The 20375-nt window shown below is 54.3% G+C and overlaps 1 protein-coding gene across 1 annotated transcript in view; it reads right to left on the reverse strand.

Annotated features, from left to right (window-relative positions):
* The window catches only part of RIN3 (Ras and Rab interactor 3), a 103065-nt gene that overhangs the window by 43013 nt on the left and 39677 nt on the right, over window positions 1-20375 (reverse strand). Inside the window, 1 exon segment of the mRNA XM_056134446.1 lies at window positions 13781-13898. Within this exon segment, the coding sequence (XP_055990421.1) occupies window positions 13781-13898 (118 nt within the window).

Genomic DNA, 20375 nt, shown 5'->3' on the forward strand with positions numbered 1-20375 from the left:
GTGGGGAGGGGGTTCCATCCAGCAATACCAGGATGGGGGGCATGGAGCAGGGTCCCGAGTAAAGCGTGAACCACAGCACTGGCCCTCCCCGGGCAATGGGTGAGTTCACAAAGGAAGGCTGAGAACCATCAGGGACCCTGTGATCCAAAGCCAGTCAAGAACAAAAGAAGGAAATTGGCTCACAGTTGATAATGCAGTTCCTAGGCCTAGAGGGCCCCCAACGGGGTGCTTTCCACTGCCTCCCCACCTTCCTCTCGCGGGGCCAAGCCCTGTTCTGGAGACTGGGAATGTGAAACTGTGGAAACAGGTGACCCGCAGCTGCGTCCTGAGCCCAAACCTGCCTGTGCGTTGAATAAGGCGAGATAAGGATGAATCGACAGGGGCTGGAGCGATAGCACAGGAGGTTGGGTTTTTTGCCCGGCACACAGCCAACCTGGGTTCGATTCCCAGCATCTCCTATGGTCCCCTGAGCACCGCCAGGAGTGATTCCTGAGTGCAGAACCAGGAGGAACCCGGAGGGGACAGCATGGGGTGGTCTCTGCTGCAGAGGGGACCACTCCCCATCACCTCGCCCTCCTGCCCCGACCCCAGAGGGCTCCCCAGACCCCAGTGGGCTCCCCACAGCTGGCACTGGGGAACTGTGATGACTCGGACATCAATTCCTTTTGGGTTCCTTTCCCTGTGGCCAAGCAGATCCCTGAGACCAATCAGCTCAGCGCTAACCAGGAGATGGGGTCAGAGTCGCAGGGGAGCGCCCAGTCCTCTGGGACCCCCAACTCCAGCTACCGGCGACTCAGCAGTGAGAATCCCAGCACCCACTTCTTGGGTTTGGTTCATCTGTCAGAGCAGTTCACTCCCAGCACTGACAAAACTGCATTCACTCGATCAGGTTTGTTAGGACAGGGTGCAAGTGGTCAGGAACCGCCGGAGGGGAGTGAGCTGGGGTGAAGGTCGAGCTTCCTGCCCTCTGGGGGCCACTTTTGCCTGACCTTTGGTAGCTTTTCTTCTGGAGGTTCCATGCTGCAGGCAGGACTGACTCAATCCACATCGCCCTTATCATTTAGGAAATTCCAGAGGTTTCAGGGCTCTTTGCCAGGAACAAAGAATGAATCTAGATGTTCGTACCGTGACCCCTGACCACCCCTGATCACGCCCCCTCCCTCCCCCCTCCCCGCCTCATCCCTACACTTGCTGTGCAGCCCAGCGAGCTGCAATGCTACTGCTGGCATTTGACAGACAATGAAGCGTCACTCCAGAACGCACCTGTCCCATGTCACAAGCGCACAGGATAATACCCCACGGTGGGGACAGCCATCCCAAAGCTGCAGTGCTCTGAGAGGTGTCTGGGCTGGCACCGTCTCTGGGAGAGCCTCAGCTGACTGCTCGGAACCAGTTTTTTTTTTTAATAGTCCAGGAGTCTCCTTATTTTTATCTTTTTTTTTTGTCTTTTCTTTCATTCATTCTTTCTTTTTTTTTTTAAGCTTTTTTGAGGCTTTTTGGGTCACACCTGGTGCTGCACAGGGGTTTCTCCTGGCTCATACACTCAGGAATTATTCCTGGCGATGCTCGGGGGACCATATGGGATGCTGGGAATCAAACCCGGATTGGCCACATGCAAGGCAAATACCCTACCCACTATGCTATTGCTCCAGCCCCGTCGCCTTATTTATTTATTTATTTATTTATTTGCTTTTTGGGGTCACACCTGGCAATGCACAGGGGTTACTCCTGGCTTTGCACTCAGGAATTACTCCCGGCGGTGCTCAGGGGACCATATGGGAAGCTGGGAATTGAACCCGGGTCGGCCGCGTGCAAGGCAAACGCCCTACCCGCTGTGCTATCTCTCCAGTCCCCCATCTCCTTATTTTTAAACTAACACCTCTCATGCCATGAATCCCTAAGGAATGGGCTACACAGCTCAAACTCCTTTCTATTCGTTCTTATGACGTGTGTTTCTCTGGAGCACGCTGGGGCTTCAGTTGAACCAAAGTCTCGTTGGCTTCCTTCTTTTTCTGATCATTTTCCTTTTTTTTTTCTTTTTCCTATTTGGCTTTTTGGGTCAGCCTGGTGATGCTCAGGGGTTACTCCTGGCTCTGCACTCCGGAATTACCCCTGGCGGTGCTCAGGGGACCATATGGGATGCTGGGAATCGAACCCAGGTCGGCCGCGTGCAAGGCAAACACCCTACCTGCTGTGCTATCACTCCAGCCCTGATCATCTTCCTTCACCCATTTCAGGAAGCTGTCTCGGCTCTTAGAGTGCTTAATATGTTCAATACGAACATGAATTCTCTTGGCAAGAATCTTGCCCTTGCCTTGTTTGTTAACAACAATGCCGACAGCATGCTGGGTACCACTGCAGACCCTTCCAGTTTTGCCATGGTAACATTTGTAGGGCACTCCTTTCTGGACAGTGCCCTTCCCTTTATGTCTACGATATCACCTTTCTTGTAGATCCGCATGTACGTGGCCAAAGGAACAACTCCATGTTTTCTGAAAGGTTTAGAGAACATATAGCGGATGCCCTTCTCTTTCCCTTTGTGTTGGTCATTTTTGCTATTCACTGGCAGATGGCGGCCTGGGCTGGAAGGAGCTCGGAACCTCTGACATGCACACAAACCATCTTGTGTTCGGTTTTGATTTGGCGCCCCACCTGACAGTGTGCAGGACTTACTCCTGGCTCTGCACCCAGGGATCTCTCCTGGTGGGGGCTGCGAGGACCATCTGGGGTGCCGAGAAGGGACCTGGTGAGCCGTGTGTAAGCTAAGTGCCTTCCCTGCTCTCTCTCTGTGGGCCCCCAATGCACTGAGTTTCGTTTTATTTGGGGGAGGGGGGTATTCTCAGCTCTGCACTTGGAGGTTGCTCCCAGTGGAGTCTGGGGTAGAACCCAGGACTGCTTCTTGCAATGCTGTTTTAGGGAGTGGGGGAGATGGGAAGCCACCTTTGATGGTGCTCAGGACTGACTCCCAGCTCCCCGGGGGTCAGCCTCCCAGAAACCAAGCACCCTGCCTGTTGCGCCCACTCTTCCTGGCCTTGGAACCCATTTCCCCAATACAGGTTAGCTGTCATGCTAGGGTGCTGAAGCCATAGCACAGCGGGGAGGGTGTTTGCCTTGCACGCGGCCGACCCGGGTTCGATTCCCAGCATCCCATGTGGTGCCCCAAGCAATGCCAGGAGTAATTCCTGAATGCAGAGGCAAGAGTAACTCCTCCCAGGATGGGAGAAGCATGCTGAAAGTAGACTATAGACCAAACAGGGTTGCCACTCAATGCCTCTTTTGCAAAGCACAACACCCAGTAAGAGAGAGAGAACAAAAGGGAATGCCCTGCCACAGAGGCAGGGTGGGATGGGGGTATGGGGGGTAGGAGGGATACTGGGATCTGTGGTGGTGGGAAATGGGCACTGGTGGAGGGATGGGTATTTGATCACTGTATAATTGAAACCCAAGCACAAACATTTGTAAGTCTACAACTGTACCTCATGGTGTCTCATTAATCACTTAACTTCCCGTTAGTCGTCGATTTGCTCGAGCGGGCGCCAGTAACGTCTCCATTTGTCCCTGTCGCGTGTTAGTGTAGCCCAATGGCATCTGTTCGCTCCGGGAAAATGAAGGGCCTCAAACCGATCGTTCATGATCTTGACGAAGAAGTCTGACCATCTGGAAGGTGGGCGGCCACGCGGTCTTTTGACATCCCGTGGAATCCAGTCGGTAACAGCTCTAGTCCAGCGGTCGTCTTTAAATCTCATTACGTGACCAGCCCATCTGATTTTCGACACCTTGGCAAATGAGACAGCGTCCCTGATTCTTGATCGTCGACGGATGTCAGAACTCCGGATTCTTTCTCTCATTTGAGTGAAACGTGATATTCCAAGCATAGCTCTTTCTATTCTTCTTTGGGAGACCTGAATAGCCTTCTCATCTTGTTTGCGTAGGGCCCAGGTCTCTGAGGCATATGTTAATGCAGGAAGAACAGTGGAATCAAAGAGATGTGCCCGGAGCCGGAGGTTCTTCGTCCTCTTAGCTATTTCTTCGATGTTCTTGAAGGCGTTCCAAGCCGCTCTCTTCCTCCTGCACAGCTCAGGTGCCAGGTCATTTGTCATGTTGACCTCTCGACCTAGGTACACATAGCTGTTGCATTCGGAGATGGTCATTCCATTGAGAGCGAATGGGGCGTCAGGAACAAGGCTGTTTCTCATAAACATTGTCTTCGTAAGATTCAGCTATAGTCCTACCTTTCCACACTCACGGTCAAAGTCGGCCAGCATTTGTGCCACTTGGCTGATGTTTGGTGTTATTAAAACAATGTCATCAGCAAAGCGGAGGTGGTGTAGTTGCCGACCATCTATCTTCACTCCCATTCCTTCCCATTCCAGTCGTCGCATGATGTTCTCGAGGGTGGCACTGAAGAGTTTCGGTGAAATGGTATCACCCTGCCGCACCTCTCTCTTGACATCAACGATCACTTCTTTGTAGAATGGTGAGATCCTGGTAGTGAATCCGCAATACAGCTCACGGAGGATCCTGATGTATTGGGCTTGAATGCCCTGATTGGCTAGGGCTTCAATGACCACTTCCGTCTCAACAGAATCAAAGGCCTTCTTTAAATCAAAGAATGTTAAACAGAGCGGCATCTTGAACTCCCGAGAAACCTCAATGAGCTTGGTTATTGTGTGGATATGGTCGATGGTGCTGAATCCTTTGCGGAACCCTGCTTGCTCGCATGGTTGTCCTTCATCTAGTGTTCTGCCAATCCTATTTAGGATGACTCGAGTGAACAACTTGTAGATGACAGACAATAGGCAGATCGGGCGATAGTTGCCAATGTCATGGATGTCTCCCTTCTTGAACAGTAGTACGGTCCTGCTGGTTTTCCATTGGGACGGAACCTTGCATTCAAACAGGTAGCGAGTGAAGAGCCGAGCCAGTGTATTGATGAGTACTGACGGCAGGTTCTTCAGGTGTTCAGGTCTGACCTTGTCTGGGCCGGTTGCTGTTTGTTTCTTTACCAACGAAATGGCATGTCGGATTTCGGAAGGGAGAACATTGGGAACGACATATCCATCCTGTGGAATTTGGTATGTCGGCAAGTGGGCATGGCTATTGAAGAGATTTGAGTAGAAGTCATGGATAATCTTCTCCATTGCCGTTCTGGAGGATGTGATGGATCCATCAGGACGTCGGAGGGCAGTCATCTTGGTCTTATAGTTGGCGAAGGACAGGCGGGCGTTACGAATACTTTTCCCGGCTTCTGCCGCATCTACCAGTACTTCTGCTCTTCTCTCTTTGAGGTCTTCCTTGATCGCATCTCTGCACTGCTTTGCGAGCTCGGACGTTAGCTTGCGGTTGCCTGAGGCATGCGCCAAACCATGCTGGCGAATTAGCTCAAGAGTTTTCGAAGATAGGCGATTTTTTGTGGCAATCTCTCTCTTGCCGTTCCTCGCACATTCATGGAGGTGCTGAACCAGTCGAACGTATTCCTCGTCAATGTTGTCAACAATGGCATCTTCCTGTGTTGCCGCAATAGTGCCAAAGAGTTCCCAGTTGGTGGTCATTCTGGGAGTTCTCTTTTTGAACTTTGCAGCCCTTTCTCCCCGCTCTGTGAAGTAGAATTTTGCACGAAGGAGACGGTGGTCCGATCCTGTTCGAAATTTTGGGACAACAGCGACATCAGTCAGGCAAAACCGTCGATTGAATATGATGTGGTCTATTTCGTTGTGGAATCGTCCACCGGGAGACTCCCATGTCCATCGTTTAGATTCTGCCTTCTGGAACTGTGAGTTACCATGAATGGTCTTGGTCGACATGATGAACTCAGACAGTCTCTCACCCTGTTCGTTCCATTCTAGGCCATGGGTCCCGGTGTGAAGTTCTTCAGCTGATCTTCTCGGTCCTATCTTGGCATTAAAATCACCCACAATGATCTTGTAGAAGGTGTGGTCTTCTTTATAGAACTTCTCTAGCTCCATGTAGAACTTCTCCGCTGTGTATTCGATATGCCAAAACCAGTAACTACAACTGGTCTCATTCACCTGACCCTGAAGTCTTCACCGACATGGCAGCACTGAGAAGGATGAGAAAGGAGAGGCCGACAAAATCTCAAGGCCGACCTAGGCTGCCACAACGAAGGAAGACAAAAATGATCGTCTGTACTTTCAATGCACGTACGCTAGCATCAGATGCATCCATCGAGGACCTGATGGTACAAGCGCGAATGATCAAGTATGACATCATTGGTCTGACCGAGACAAGAAGGCACGAATCTCACCATGCCGTTTTCGACACTGGAGAAGAATTGTTCCTCGGAACATGCGATAAAAGAGGTGTTGGAGGCGTCGGTGTCCTTGTCAACACAAACTTGGCCAAGAGCATTGATTCATTCGAATGCCTAACAACCCGAATCGAATAGGATGTTTACATTTGAATAGATGTGGCTCACTGCCTGCAGTTTCTATCTTCGTCGTCTACGCACCAACATCTCATTATGATGAAAGAGAAATCGAGAAGTTCTACATGGTGTCTCATTAATAAAAAAAAAAAGTAACTCCTGAGCATCGCCGGGTGTGACCCAAAAAACAAAAGAAAAAAAAAAACGAGTCTTTTACATGGGGCCCGAGAGACACAGCAGGCACCTGGGTGCTTGCCTTGAACACTGCCAATCCGGGTCCGATTCCCAGCATCCCATATGGTCCCCCGAGCACCGCCAGGAGTAATTCCTGAGTGCAGAGCCAGGAAGAACCCCTGTGCATCGCTGGGTGTGACCCAAAAAGAAAAAAAATGTCCTTCTAGGATCATGGGTGGGATGGTGGCAATCCCTCTGTGCTGCAGACACTCCCTCTGACCCACAAGGCCAGCAGACAACCCACAGCCCCGGAAACGAGGAGCCGAGCACGACTTCCCCCCTTGGGAGAACTCAGCACCCCTCACCCCTAGCCAGAGGAGGCATCAGCGAGGGGGCTCCTTCCCAAGTACCCCAAGCATGCGTGTCTCTCCAGGCCAACTGCCCCTCACCCCACAGGCTGGGGGAGAGCACTGGAGAAGCCAGGTGCCCAGCCAGAAGGCAGCCCCGAGCAGTGGGGGTGGGGGGCAGCAGGGGGAGGCAGGGGCCAGGAGGGGAGGGGAGCGGGGGTGCCCCCACCCCCCGGAAGCATGACCAGCATGACTGAGCGAATGCAGGAGTCACTTCCTGCAGGCCGGGCCTGACCACACTCTCTCACGCTTCCTCTTTAAGGAGTGCCGTTGCCTCCTGAGTTTTCGGGCCTTGGGAAAGTGACATCCTGTGATCCCGTTTCTCTCTGACCTCTGGGGTCCAGCTCTGGGATGAGCGCGCTGCCCCGGGGTCCAGTGCGGGCTTCATTTCTGCAGACCCTGTGCAGCCCGAGTCCTGCCCTTTGGTCCCCTTCGTCCCCTACCCCCAGTCAGTGCTTTGCTCACACCAATTGCATCACTGAGAGCCCCCAACCAGGGCATAACACAGAGTCTTGTCCCCTGTAGATGGCGGCCCTGGGTCAGACTAGCCACCCTTTGTCCTGCCTGGGTCCCAGCTCGTGTAGGATGGGGACATTTTCCATCCCACTGTCCTCTGGCCTGGCCCTGCGCAGAGGGAGCCCCGCCACCACTGACTTTTCAGAGCCACCGTGGGATTCTGTGTCACCCCCCCCCCCCCGCCCTGCACCCAGACAGAGCTCCTGGGCTACAGAGTGAAGACAGTTTTTTTTGGGGGGGGAGGGTTATATCTGATGATGCTCAGGGGGTTACTCCTGGCTCTGGGAATCACTCTTGGTGTTGTTTGGGGGACCATATGGGATGCCGGGGATCAAGCCTGGGTCAGCCGCATGCAAGGCAAACACCCTCCCTGCTGTCCTATGGCTCTGGCCCCAGTGATGACAGTTTTATCTAGAGCCTCTGTAGAATGGGGGTGCAGCTAAGTCTTGCACACACGAGCGCCCAACTCCCTCTTCCTTCCTCTCCACCCCCACCCCCATCCTGAGGACCAGCAGCAGCCCCCTAGGCCTTTGAATCTACCTCGGGGTGTCCCTCCAGAGCCCCAGCTGACCCCCCCCGGGAGAGGCTCATCCCACTGCTGTGGTGAGGGGGGCCGGACCACAGCCTGACTGGCCCACGCAGACCTGCTCGGGATTTGCGAAGAAACCTCCTCAGGGGAGCAGAAGTCGAGGCGGGCACGGGGGACGGAGTGACCCAGGTCAGTGTCTTGCAAAGCAGCTCCAGGAACTGCCCCGGGGGAGCCCCCCAGTCTTCTTCCTTTATCTCGGCTCTGGGTGGGGAACCCCACCCAAAGGCCTCGGTTCCCTGTCCTGGGCCTTCCCTGTCCGTGTCCCCTCCTCAGCCTGAAGCTGTACCATGGCAGTGCAAAGCCTCCCCTCCCCCCCCCCACAGTCACCAGGGCCGCAGAAATACCCAGGACCATCCCTGGGGCTCCCTCTGATCGTGATGGATGGAAGGGGACCCCCATCAGTTGACTGGGATTTACCCGGAGTCTGGGCCTCACCTGTGGGTTTCTGCCAACCTTATTCTGGTTCAGTCAACCATCTAGAAGGATCAGTAACAGCAACCGAAAAAGGATTCCAACTTCTATTTTGCTCTCGGAGAGCCCGGGAAGCTACCCAAGAGTATCTCACCTGCACGGCAGAGCCGGGCAAGCCCCCCCGTGGTATCTTCGATATGCCAAAAACAGTAACAATAACAGGTCTCATTCCCCTGACCCTGAAAGAGCCTCCAATATGGCACCGTTAGGAAGGACGAGTAAGGAGAGGCTGCTAAAATCTCAAGGCTGGGATGAAGGGAGACATTACTGGCACCCGCGTGAGCAAATCGATGACCAACGGGATGACAGTGATACAGTGATTTTGCTCTGGGTTCTGAGCTCACTCCTGGCTCTATGCTCAGGTATCATTCTGGCAGTATTTGGGGGACCATATGTGGTGCAGGGGACAAAACCCAAGCTGGCAGCATGCAAGGCAAGCTCCTTCTACCCTCTGGCCCTCTCTCCACCCCCATTTAGTATTATTTTCTGTGGACACAGGGATCAAATCTAGATCTCATGCATGCAAGACACGGCCTCCGCCACTGAGCCACACCCCTGGCCTCTGACCTAAGTACTTCAGCCCCCATCACTCCTTCCAACACCCCACAAAGGAGGGACCATTATCACCCATTATAGAGGCATCGGAGAGGCTGAGTCCCAGGTTCCAGAGGAAAGCACAGGGCTGGGACTCAAACCCCGGCGGCGTGGACCAGAGTCTGTGCTCCATCACTGAGCTAAGAAGACCTCGCCAAGGAGAAAGCACCCAAGGGCGGATGCAGAGAATCAACCAGGCCAAAATCAGCCTGCTGATTTCTTGCTGTCTAGATGGCCCTGGGGGCAGACCTCAGGGGTCCAAAGCACTGGAGTAACATAAAGAAAGACAGTACACACACATACACACACACACACACACACACACACACACACACACACACACACCGGCATCTGTGTCATCACAGAAAATGTGCACTGCAAGATTATGCGTATCGAGGATTTTTGGTTTGACTCCTAATGCTCTCGGCAGTGAAGTTATGCATTGAATTCCTTTTAAAGTTTAGAAATGGAAAATGAGTTTTCGGCATGTGACTCCGGGAGGAAGACAGGATGGTGGGGGAGGGGGAGGAAGCCGCTTCCTTCCTTGGGGTCCTGCTTTGCACAGGAACAGAAAGTCGATGACATTGAGTCCTGAGGGTGAGGGCTTGAGTTGGCTTTCCAACCAAGTTCCAGTGTTGGGGGGTGGGGGCCAAAGCCACACATGCTGGGGGAAAAGGCAGCTCAGATAGAGAAGGGAGCACCAAATAAAGGATGTTGGGAGGATCCTCCCAGGATGGGAGATGCATGCTGAAAGTAGACTATGGACCGAACATGATTGCCACTCAATGCCTCTTTTGCAAACCACAGCACCCAAAAGGAGAGAGAGAACAAAAGGGAATGCCCTGCCACAGAGGCAGGGTAGGATGGGGGATGGGAGGGATGCTGGGATCAGTGATGGTGGAGAATGGGCACTGGTGGAGGGATGGGTACTCGATCACTGTATAACTGAAACCCAAGTACAAAAATATGTAAGCCTACAACTGTACCTCATGGTGTTTCACTAATAAAAATTAAAAAAAAATTTGGGGGGGTGGAAAGCTCTAGAAGGGGCTGCCTAGAGACCAGAGCTGCAGGCAGGTGAGGAGTACGGGGTGAAGGATGGACAGTCGATCCATCCAGCCCGACTTCCTTTCCCCCGGTCAGCCTGCCGGTGTGCACGGCCCCCTCTTTGGCCTTGCGGAACGGGTGTTGGGATGGTGTACAGCCAGCACCTGGCACTCACTGCCCACCACCCCCCCCTCTCCCAAGCAGGCATTTTCCCCAGGTGGGTGCTGAAATTCAAGCTGACCCTGCACTGTGGGTGCGGAGCACCCAGTGGCCCAGACCTGGGCTGGGCCTGAGCAGCAGTGGGTGTCTGCTCCTGACCTCCCCTCTCTTGCAATCCCATTGCCACACACACACCAGGGGTCTTGAGAGCCCCAAGCCCTAATCCATTTGGGACACCGGCCGCTTCGGGCTCTGTGGCCACAGTAGGGCTCTCAGCTCCCGCCTTTACTGCCTCATGTCCACCTCCCTTCCCTGAACCAAACCTCTGGGGCTGAGACTCTGTTTCCTGCTGGGTCCACAGGGGCAAAGTAGGGCCCTGAGCAAGAGCACCATGCACAGCACACTGGCAGACGCTGAGCAAGGCAGTGCCGAACGCCCATGATATGGGGCCAGGTCTCCGGCAAGGGACCCTGCTGGGGTAAGAGCAGGGGCCGTGTTTGTCCACCCCCCTTCTCTCTGGAGTCAACAAGGCAGCTTTTCTTTTCTTTCTTTCTTTTTTTTTTCCTTTTTGGGTGTCTCTTGCCTACAAAGAACTAATTCTGGCCTTTCCAAGTATCTACCTTATCTGGAAATTCTTTTGATTTATTACTTCATACAAGGGCTGGAGCAATAGCACAGTGGTAGGGCGTTTGCCTTACACACAGCCAACATGGCCAACCCGAGTTCGATTCCTCCACCCCTCTCGGAGAACCTGGCAAGCTACCGAGAGTATCTCGCCCTCACACCAAAGCCTGGCAAGCTCCCCATGATGTATTTGATATGCCAAACACAGTAATAAGTGTCACAATGGAGACGTTACTGGGCCCACTCGAGCAAAACGATGAACAACGGGAGGACAGTGACAGTGATAGTGACTTCATAGAAATTTTAGAGGAGTATTACTCTACATCTCAATACTTTTTTTTTTTTTTGCTTTTTGGGCCACACCAGAAATGCACAGGGGTTACTCCTGGCTCTGCACTCAGGAATTACCCCTGGTGCTCAGGGGGCCATATGGGATGCTGGGACTCAAACCCAGGTCGGCCGCATGCAAGGCAAATGCCCTACCCACTGTGCTATTGCTCCAGCCCATCAATACATATTTTTAACAGCAAGTAAAATTTTAATACTCAAGGTAAATTAAAAACTTGATGCATTTTTAGGCATTCTTTTAAGAGTTGCATTTGTTTAGTAAATAGAAAGTATGCAAGTAAAAAATAGATAAAATCAGGAGCAATAGCACAGCAGTAGGGCATTTGCCTTGCACGCAGCCAACCCGAGAGCCTGGCAAGCTCCCCGTGACGTATTCAATACGCCAAACACAGCAACAACAAGTCTCACGCTGGTGACGTTACTGGGCCTGCTCGAGAAATCGATGAACAACGGGAGGACAGTGACAGTGCTTTTTGGGTAACACCTGGCGATGCACAAGGGTTTCTCCTGGCTCTGCACTCAGGAATTAACTCCTGTCTCTGCATTCAGGTAATCACTCCTGGTGGTGCTCAGGGGACCATATGGGATGCTGGGAATCAAACCCAGGAGGGTGGTGCACATTCAAGGCAAACACCCTCCCCGCTGTGCTATCGCTCCAGTCCCAACAAGGCAGCCTTAAATGGACTTACACGAGTACCCTTAAGGGTCCCCCAGCCTCCTGCCAACCTTCGCCCCCAGGGCTGCGCCCACTGGGCCCCTCACACAGGGATACTCTCAGCTGGCCTGCAGCAGTCCAGGCCAGTGCCTCCCTTCCCGACCCCTGACAGGCTCCTGGACTTGCTGTTTCAGCTTTGCCGCTGCCAAGCATGAGACACGCGTGCAGGGAAACGAGCCCTCAGAACATTTAATGAAGGTTTAAAGCGTCGATGATGGTCACTTGACACCGGTGGGCTGCTTTGGGCCACACCCAGTGGCACTCAGATCGAACTCCTGGCTTTGTGCTCAGGGATCCCACCTGGCGGTGTCGGTTGTGTGTGAAAACAGCACCTTAATCCCTGTGCTGTCTCCGTTCCTCACTGAACACCGAATTATATGGACATCGCTCATTGGGTTCAAGCGTTTGTAACATACCTAAGAAATACGTCGCTATTTACTTTAGCTATGGCTGCTCTGCAGAGAGTCAGGAAGAAGAAGCCGCCCTCCCCACCCCCACCCTGTACCCCAATCTGTTAGTTACAGCATTAAAGCCGAGGCTTGGAAGGTCCCAAAGACTCCTCGAACAGGCCCCTGGGCCCAGAGGACTGAGTCTGCTCATCAGGGACCAGTCATTGTCACTGTCACTGTCACTGTGACAGTGCTGTTCATCGATTTGCTCGAGCGGGCCCAGTAACATCTTCGTTGTGAGACTTGTTGTTACTGTGTTTGGCATATCGAATACATCATGGGTAGCTTGCCAGGCTTTGCCGTGTGAGTGAGATACTCTTGGTAGCTTGCCGGGCTCTCCGAGAGGGGTGGAGGAATTGAGCCTGGGCCAACCAGGTTGGCCACGAGCAAGGCAAACGCCCTCCCGTTCTGCTATCAGGGACCAGCACAAACTTACATTTGATCGGAGACCCCAAAGTCTTTCCAGTGAAACCCAACCCCATTTGGGAAGCCCTGTGCACACTCCAATCTTCGTCTTTCAAAGTGCTAGACATGCCCACCTCATGAGCTGGGGGAGAGGGCACCTGGGATAGAGAGGGAATCACTAAGTCAATGATGGTTGGAAGGATCATTCGGGATGGGAGATGCTTGCTGAAAGTAGATAAAGGACCAAATGCGATAACCTCTCAGCATCTGTATTGCAAATCATAATGCCCAAAAGGAGAGACAGAGTATGGGTGAAACTGTCTGCCATGGAGGCAGGGGGAGGGGTGGGCTGAGATGGGGAGGATACTGGGGACAATGGTGGTGGGAACTGTGCACTGGTGGAGGAATGGGTGTTCGATCATTGTATGACTGAAACTCAAACATGAAAGCTTCGTAACTGTATCTCACGGTGATTCAATTAAAAAAAAAAAACAACCAAAAAACAAACAAACAAAAAAAACCAAAGTGCTCGCCACAAAGATCCAGATAGCGCGATCATCATGCCCATTTTAAAGATGAGAAAACTGAGCCCCTTCCCCGAGGCCAAATGACCTGCATAACATCCAGCAGGAGCGCGTCCTGTGTGTCTGGAGGACGCGGGGACCCAGACACTGTCCCCGTTTTCATCCCTTCCCCCAGCCTGAACCACCAAGAGGAAACGTCACAGCAGCCCCGAGGCTGAGCCAGGCCTGAGTGGAAACTCACCGTGAGAGACCCAGGGGGCTTGAGCAAGCCCCACCGAGACTCCTCAGAGGCCTGGCGGTGGCGGGGGACAGGAGTGGGAAGGGCCGCAGCCTCAGTTGCACGGCTGGAGTCTGGAGGGAAGGTGGCACTTACTTGATTTTTCTTCTTTGATGGCGTACTCGAGCACGTCAGCCGCGCCTTCCTGCAGGCCGGGGAAGTGAACACAGAGCAGCAGCGGCTTCAGGCCTCCATCCCGCCGCACCAGGAATGCCTGCGAGGGAACAAGTGGGTAGGGCCCCATGAGCTGGCAGCCGCGTGCAGGTGCCAAGCACCACGGCGAGACGGAGGAGATGCAGGAGGCTCGGCCAGGCCCTGGCGAGTCTCAAACAACTGCCATCGGCTTAGCTCAGCTGCCGGCCAGCTCGGTCCCAAATGGACCCAGACCCAGGGCAGAGGAACTGCATCTGGTTTCTGCACACACGGAACGCGATGCCAGAATTCTCCAAGCGCAATGGATTACGTGGGAGCGTTTTCACTCTTCCTTGGGCATCTACTTAGTCTACCAAGAACAGGAGGGGGCAGGCGAGGAGAGCTGGGGGCTGACCCCCAGGGTCAGGTGTCATCCTGGTCCCTTGGGAGTCCATTTGTCACCTCCTCATGGGGGAGGGAAGTCAGTGACCCCTCCCTCCACCCCGTGGGGTTCTTTCTGAGGAGTTGGAGTTGAGGAGTTGGGGGCTGGAAATGCAGATTCCTGGGTCCCGTCTTCCCCGCAACCCCCAGATCTGGTTTTGGGGACAGGGCATTCAGTGACGTGTGCTGACGCTCGGAGAAACTGCTAGAAACAGTCGCAGAGTGCCATCCACTCACACCTTCCCCCACGGGAATAAAAATAGTGCGTCCCACGGAGCTTCCTCTGCCGGCAGCTGGTCTGTGCACCAAGGGCCAGGTGCCCAGGGAGCTAACTGAACCCCCTATTCAGGCGGGGGGACAGCCCGGCTAGATGGCTGTGCGGGTGTGGACATAGGGCCCTCTGCCAGCTCGGGGCCACAAGGAACTGGGCTTTGGCCCTGGAAACTGGGGTCCATGCCTGGAACCACCTCATCCCACGAGCTCCCCACAAACAAGTACTATCTGGTTAGGTACTTCCTTCTACTGGGACTTATTGTGGCCAGGAAGGTGACCCTTCTGGACCCAGATCAGCTTGTGCCCACCTCACGGGCGTCTGCTCAAGCCTCAAGCCAAGGGAGGTTGCCCAGTTGGGGGAAGTGACTCCGAACTTCTCCCCACACCTCACACGGGCAGTCGCTCCCCGAGGCTCTCCTGGGGTGTGTGTGTGTGGGGGGGGTTTCCTATCACAAACTGCGATGTGAAGACATCCTTTGATGTGAGCCCACCCTGCCCACCTCCACCCAGGCTCATCCTTTCTTTCTTCTGGAATCTTCTGGAATATTCCCTGGGATCCGCCTCCCCTGGGGAAGGAGAAGGGAAGTCACTCTTTACCGTCCTCAGAAGAGACTGCTAGTGTCCCGCCAGCCCCAGCCTATTGGCACTGAGTAAGCCCCCAACGGCTGGGGTGGTCAGGGAGCTGGATGGCTGGGGTGTTGGTGAGGGGGTGACCCCAGGTGCAGGCTCTGACGCCTACCCCAAGGGTCCCTCCCGGTCTGAGCCAGTGTTCAGACCCTGACTATTTTAAGTTCTCACAACTGTTCCTCCATGGTGACTGCAGCGGAAGTACGACGCTATGGGAAAATGTTACCAATAAAGGCAGCACCACATCCTGTCCCCCTCGCCACAGCCCCTCCACACCAGGCTCTTCCTCTACTTTCCTATCCGTGCTCCAGAGGTGACATGGACTGGAGAGGTCGGACAGGAGCTAAGACATTTGTCTTGCTTGCTGCTGACCTGGGTGCGATCCCCAGCACCCCAGAGGGTCCCCCCGCCACCGCCACCTGGAGTGACCCCAACCACAGAGCCAGGAGTTAAGGCCTGACGGTCACCAGGTGGGGCCCCCAAATCAAACCAAACTCCAAAGTTGCATAAGCGATGTTATTATCATCCCTGTTTTGTTTGGCTTCTTTTAGCCTAATTTTGCTTTGCTTTTTTTAGCAGACACCCAGCAGTTTTGGGGGGGCTCCTTCTTGCACAGTGCTTGTAGGGTACCCCTGGTCGGCTGAGGGACCAGGTGGGTGTGAAGGGAGGGAGCCGAGACTCTTGCATGCAAAGGGTACTTGGGTGTCTGAACTCTCCCCGTTCTGGGTGAGGCTGGACCAGGCCCTGGTAAGGAGCTACCTGGTGGGCACTGATGATGGCTGGGGGTGTGCTCTCCCGGGGAGTTCTGGGGAGCAGGGCCTGAGAACGGAAGCCTGGGCAGAAGTTGTGAGACCCCCAGGGAGGCCGACACAGAAAGCTCAGAGCCTGGGTCCAAGTCGGGGCAGAACCAGGGTGGCAGTGGTAGTGCTCCCGCAAGGGTACCGGCCAGGGCATGTCTGCAGGAGAGAACCCCCTCTGCCCTGCGGGGCCGCATGCCCAGGCCACAGGCTCAGAGACACACGCACGAGGCTGAGTGCCCCCGCTCCACCCCGAGTAGGAGGGACGAGGTTTTCAAACTTTGGGCCATGGCCCGGGAGGGCACGGGCCAACATATATTTCCATGAAAAGTAAAAGACTGAGAGAAAACAAAAGGGAATGCCCTGCCACAGAGGCAGAGTGGGATAGGGGGATGGGGGGGGGGGGATGAGAGGAATACTGGGACCCATGGTGGTGGAAAATGGGTACTGGTGGAGGGATGGGTACTCGATCACTGTACAATTGAAACCCAAGCACAAAAAATTTGTAAGTCTATAACTGTACCTCATGGTGTTTCACTAATAAAAATTAAAAAAAAAAAGAAAGAAAAGTAAAAGACAACAGGGGCTGGAGTGATAGCACAGTGGGTAGGGCGTTTGCCTTGCACACGGCTGACCTGGGTTCGATTCCCAGCATCCCATCTGGTCCCCTGAGCACCGTCAGGAGTCATTCTTGAGTGCATGAGCCAGGAGTAACCCCTGTGCATCGCCGGGTGTGACCCAAAAAAGAAAAAAATAAATAAATAAAAAATAAAGTAAAATTTATATATAAAAAAAAGTAAAAGACAACAGAATGCCAGAGATGCTTTTCACCTGTGAGAAGAATGGCATCATTTTGTTGAGGGGTGGTGGGGGGGGGGGGTCATGATCTCCCCTGATGCTAATGGGCTCCTTCTCCCCCAAGCCCAGAATGTTCTCTGGACTCCATCCCTCTGCTGAGGCACAGCCTGGGTGTCCCACAGGGAGAGGAAGAAGAAGGTCTCAGGCCAGCCCCGTGCCCAGGGGGGCGGTACAGCAGCAGTCCCCTGCTCTGTTCCCGGCTCCCAGCGCCTTGGGCCTGGGTCAGTGCCCTGAGTCTTGGCGCTCTCATCCGGAAAAGAGACTAACAACCCCCAAGTCTGCGCCCGAAGGAATCCCCTCAGGAGCCCCGCCCTGGCACTGGGGTCCAGCTTCCCACGTGCGTTTCCTGTGACGGGATCAGAATTCCCCTGGAAGCTCAAACTGCAGCTGGCGAGGCACTGGCCTTTCCACACAGCCCTGGGCCTGGCGACTGTTCCTGAGGGGAGGAAGTTCGAGGGGTGGGAGTGGGGCTCGGAGAGGCGAACCCGAGTCAAGCTGGCTTATCTTGTCGCTGGTGTTAGTGCTCTCTGCTCTCTGGACAGGAGGCATGGGCAGGCCTGTCTGAGTCCCTTGATTCTGTTTTGGGGGGTTTCTTCAGGGGTGTGGGAGTGGTGTTGGACAGGGTGCTGAGGATTTTTTTTATTAGTGAAACACCATGAGGTACAGTTATAGACTTACAAATTTTTGTGCTTGGGTTTCAGTTATACAATGATCGAGTACCCATCCCTCCACCAGAGCCCATTCTCCACCACCACTGGTCCCAGTATGCCTCCCACCCCCCATCCCACCCTGGCTCTGTGGCAGGGCATTCCCTTTTGTTCTCTCTCTCCTTTTGGGTGCTGTGGTTTGCAAGAGAGGCATTGAGTGGCAATCATATTTGGTCTATAGTCTACTTTCAGGTGCTGAGGATTTGAACCAGGGTCTCAGCTGCATGTCCCAATGTCCTGGGCTGCCACTCGGCACCCAAGTTCCCGGCTCTGAGGGTCACACAGCCACCAGCCTCTGAGGCCCTTCAGCTGAGTGCTGGGTCTCACCTGAGACAATGCAGGTGGGAAGGCAGGGTGAGGAGAGGGAGGGGTTGGGGAGGGGTTGGAATTAGTGGACGGGCCCTCACTGACTCCTCCTGATGGATGACAGTGACTGAGAGGTTCTGCCCGTCTGCTTCCCACTGAGTCCTTCTGTGTCCCCCTTCCGGGGTGTGGCTACTCAGCCAGTCCCCTAACCGGGTCCCCTGATGATCCCCGCACCCCCAACACACACACGGGCTTCATCAGCAGGGCTCTCCCAGCAGGGTAAACACAGCAGAACCAACTTCTGCTTGCGGTGGGGGTGGCAAGATGAGACAGTGCCCACCACAGCAGACCACAGGACCAGATTGTGCCCCGCTAGCTCGCCGGATATGTCAGGGGGTGGAGAGACACCTCGTGAATGGCTGGGCTTAGGGGGTGTGAGAGGCGCCTTGTGAGTAGCTGGGCTTAGGGGGGGTGCCAGATAGACACCCTGCAGAATGACTGGGCTCGGGGGGTGCAGGAGAGGCACCCCATGGAATGCTCTTGCTAAGCCAATACCCAAGCAGGTGGCCACCTGCCTACCCGTCATTTTGCCAACACAGGACTCAGCACCCCTCAAGCTAATGTCTCCCCACACAAACACTCTCTCCCTTCAAACCACCTTCTGGCCCGGAAGCGGTGCCAGCCCAAGAACCAGGCTCACCCCTAGTGCCGGATGTTGGGGTTCAGTACCAGTCTCCCCTAAGAGGGAGCAGCACTCCTTGGAGAAATGACTGAGGTGAGGGCAGGGCCAGGAAACCTCCCTGGCAATCCTGGGGCACCTTGTCATGCCAGAGAGTGAGAAAGCGAATGAACCAGACCCGCCCATACGCAGTGACAGGGTAGGGTCCAGTAGCCAGCCCTGAATCAGCCAAGCACAGATGAGTGCGAACAATCATGCTATAACCTAACGCGTCCCTGCCACAAGGCTCCTCCACTGGCAGCCGATGCCGACATGCACAGGAGCCAGGAAATGGCTGGGAAATGGGGCCACGGAGCCCGCCTCTCGCGCGGGAGAATCCCAGCTCATCTCCGGATGGCCCGAACCCAGGAGAGGGCGCCTAATCCCCTCTGCCCAGCAGCCAGTTGTGCGTGGGACATCTTCCATGCCAGCAGTTCGGAAGGTGGAGAGAGACTGACTTTCACAATGGAATTCCTGGGATCGGGCCTGAGAAATCGCTCAAGGACCTGAATGCAGCCTTTGCATGCAGAAAACCCAAGTCCGATCCTGGGCACTGCACACCCCCCCACGCACTGCCAGGATGAGCCCCCTCCACCAAGCACAGAGCTGGGAGTGGCCCCTGAGCACTGTTGGTTGTGGGTCAGAGACCAAGAAGGCTGGGGGCCCCCGACTCTGCTGTGATCAGCAGGGATCAAAGCTGAGCACTCAGCCACACATGCTAGGGGAAAAGGCAGCTCAGATAGAGAAGGGAGCACCAAATAAAGGGTGTTGGGAGGATCCTCCCAGGATGGGAGATGCATGTTGAAAGTAGACTACGGACCAAACACTATTGCCACTCAGTGCCTCTTTTGCAAACCACAGCACCCAAAAGGAGAGAGAGAACAAAAGGGAATGCCTTGCCACAGAGGCAGAGTGGGATGTGGGGGATGGGGAGGGGGATGAGAGGAATACTGGGACCCATGGTGGTGGAAAATGGGTACTGGTGGAGGGATGGGTACTCGATCATTGTATAATTGAAACCCAAGCACAAAAAATTCTAAGTCTACAACTATACCTCACGGTGTTTCACTAATAAAAATTTTTTTAAAAAATCATTAAAAAAAACAAACAAAGTTGGGCGCTATACAGGCCAGGCATGAGCTCTCTTTCTGAGTGGCCTGCCCTGCCCCCTCTGGCATTTTCCAAGCTGTGCCTGGTGGGCCCCGGCTTGCCACACATGTGACCCTCACTTGGGATGACACCCAGCAGGGTCTGAACCTGCCAGGAGCACGGCTGGGCTCTCCCCGCGCCCCAGACACCTCGCCAAAATGGTGCACCTACAATACAGCACAGGGGTGAAGGCAACTGCCTTGCACGTGACTGGCCCTGGTTCGATTCCTGGCTCCATGTTTTCCCCAAGCATTGCCAGGAACCTCCCTGGACACCTCCCAGCACTGTGGGACCCGGGGCGGGTGGCCCTGGTGTCCTCTGGCACTGAGGTCAGGCAGCTCCGTGACCTCAGATCCTGAGACTAAACGACATGCCCAGTCGGCCAAGAATGGCCAAGACTGGCCCCAGGACCCCCTGAACACTGCTGGGAGGTCGATCAGCAATAAATACAGGCTGAGACGTGCGGACCTCTACAAGCCGCTTTGCTCTGTGCCTGCTCCCAGTTGTTGCTTTAAAAAAAAAAAACTATGAAGGCTTGGTTTTATTCTGTAAAAATTAATACACTGAAAGGCAGAGGAAATACATATCATATTTTTCTGAGGTGTAGTAACAGGACATATTTTGTTTATGTTTTGGAACTTTTCTCCCTCCCTTCCTTCCTTCCTTCCTTCCTTCCTTCCTTC

This window comes from Sorex fumeus, unplaced genomic scaffold (genome assembly GCF_029834395.1).
Source record: "Sorex fumeus unplaced genomic scaffold, SorFum_2.1 ptg000098l, whole genome shotgun sequence".
Taxonomy (NCBI): domain Eukaryota; kingdom Metazoa; phylum Chordata; class Mammalia; order Eulipotyphla; family Soricidae; genus Sorex; species Sorex fumeus.